At 39.1% G+C, this 2,298-nt stretch overlaps 1 protein-coding gene across 1 annotated transcript; it reads right to left on the bottom strand.

The window, feature by feature from the left end:
• Window positions 1-201: 201 nt before the first annotated feature.
• On the bottom strand, window positions 202-2,017 carry LOC103584393 (CCR4-NOT transcription complex subunit 1-like; the record flags this gene model as incomplete). The annotated part of the gene is made up of 4 exons (XM_008565416.1): window positions 202-371; window positions 465-573; window positions 1,124-1,266; window positions 1,826-2,017. Coding segments are annotated over 4 exons (614 nt in total), but the record flags the coding sequence as incomplete, so codon positions are not given.
• Between the last annotated feature and the right edge of the window lie 281 nt (window positions 2,018-2,298).

Genomic DNA, 2,298 nt, shown 5'->3' with positions numbered 1-2,298 from the left:
GTACTGCTCTACACCAAGAAAGCTTGGCAGTTAGTAAGCTTTCATACTTCAAGGGACAGTATATCAAGCTTAACTAAAGCTTCACATATGCTGTAGGTAAAGCAGTTACAAGTAATGTTAGTAAGTCTGCACACTCATTTCTAAAGCTCTTTCTTAGGAAACTGCTGAATGCACACGGATCCTAGCACATTTCATCCTCACCCTTCTGGAGCGTTGCCTCTGGAATGAGCATTAATCCTCATGAGGGTTTCAATGGTGTGGAACAGATCTGCCTCAGTAACATGGGCAACACTTCTTTCATCCACCAGCAGGATTTTTACCAATTGCATAGCAAATGCCACAGCCATGTAGTTTAAACCATTCTCCATTGACTGGCAACACAGAAGATACAATGTAAGAGAAAGCACTTAGAGCAAACACACTTTCTGAGTCACTCTGTCTGTTCAAGTAAATTCTTTCCATACCTGAGCCAGGTGAAGATCGTACTGCTGCATATTAACCAAATGATTGCGAATCAGCAACTCCACAGCCTCCACGTTATATTTATATTCATCCCGACATTCAATTAGGCACCTAGAAAAAGTCAGTATTCCTTTATTCATATAGGCTTAACCATACTCTCTCAGGTAAAATAAAGAATATATTTCATTCAACGGAAATTTGCTCCAAATTAACAATGTCTTGAGAGTCAACTGCAAATCAGTTCCCAAATTTCGAAACAGGTTACTGAAATTTCAAAACAGTACTGAAGCAGGATAGATACCCCTGGGTTAAGCCCAATCCAGTGTTAAGACAGCCTAGTCTTTGCTTCCAAGCTTACCAAAGAGAGGATTTTTCTATTTAAGACTTTAAAATACCTATATATGAATGCCACTGCTGTGAAATCATTGGAACCTTTTAAAACAATGACCTACAATTTATTCCCCAAAACAAGGTATTGGTTATCTATATCCATCATGGGTAGGTGAAGACCAGATGGAAAAAGGACAACCCATTTAACAATTCTCACTTCTTAGAATCAGTTAAGTCCAAATGTCTCATTTACCTTCTAGAAAAAAGGGACAGGGCCACATATGTCAAAAAGCAGTATAATAATTACTACTCTTCTAAGATGGCTACTGACCTTGTAATCTGTTTGTTGCACCATGGAGACCCATATGCCCGGCCATCCTGCAAAGCTTTTAGGACCAAGAGGTGGCACTCCCTGTATCGCAGCAGTAAGTCAGCATCAGCACCACTTGTAGCATCTAATAAGCCCTCTACAGCCTATGGAAGAAAAAGTGTTCGGAACCATGGAAAATAGCCCAACTATCAAAGCCAGAAACCAAGCCTCAATGCAAACTACGACATACCTTCTAAACCCTCATAGCTGTTCTCTCCACTCTACAAATATCCTATTCAGTTGCCTGATACACACACCAAATTTAATCTAGATTAGGTTCATTCTGTGTTCTTCATTGTCATAAAAGGTTCTGCTGTCCCTACATAGTCAAAATCCAAGGCTTCCCCACCTACCTTGACCCATTACCCAAACATTTGGGTCAATCTGTCCCTCAAAATCTAAAGGACTATCTTTTAAAGTTTCTTCAATAATTATTTTTCCTTAAGGAAAGGTTTTCTGGAAATATAAAGATTTCCCATTTTATCATTTGAAACTGCCATGACTATATTCTACTCTGGAAAATCACCTACTTATATAATAGAACTTGATATATATTAGTTTTTTAAATCTTAAGAGTAATTAAGTATGTAGATGATTGTGTAGGTAGGTCACTAGATGTTTACAAACCTTACTTCTTCTAAAAGTAACAGCTTAACAACCAACCTTCTGGAGCAATCCAAGAGCAGCTATGGCATCCCGAGAGTTTCGAGATAATACAACAACCTCCAAGAGACTTCGAAGAGCCTGAGCTTGAGGGTTCATGGCCAAAGTCGGTGGGATGGCATGTAGGTGCTGCTCCAGTTCTGTAATGCACTTATCGTAAATCTGAGCTACATCATCTGTTGCCCAAGCTTGCTGTTTTAGAGAAGGAAAACAAACAAAGAGATAAGCAAAACATTTTAAGGTTTTTCATTGGCACATGTACTAAATAGAGGTCTATTAGTATATGTACTCCGTTTATTTTTCTTTGTTCATCAAAATATGGAAGGGGGCCTCTCTTCCATTCCCTCTTCCTAAGCTATTCAGTCTCAATGCCATTAGATTGGGCTGTGCAAGGCAGGCACAGGGGAGGAATGTTTCACTTGAGAGCAAAAAACTTCATAGACACAAGCATAATCAAGTGATCAAAGAAAGCA

The sequence above is a fragment of the Galeopterus variegatus genome, unplaced genomic scaffold (genome assembly GCF_000696425.1).
Source record: "Galeopterus variegatus unplaced genomic scaffold, G_variegatus-3.0.2 Scaffold53143, whole genome shotgun sequence".
Lineage (NCBI taxonomy): Eukaryota > Metazoa > Chordata > Mammalia > Dermoptera > Cynocephalidae > Galeopterus > Galeopterus variegatus.
The sequence above is the reverse complement of the archived record's forward strand: the minus strand, read 5'-3'. Positions and strand labels throughout refer to the sequence as shown.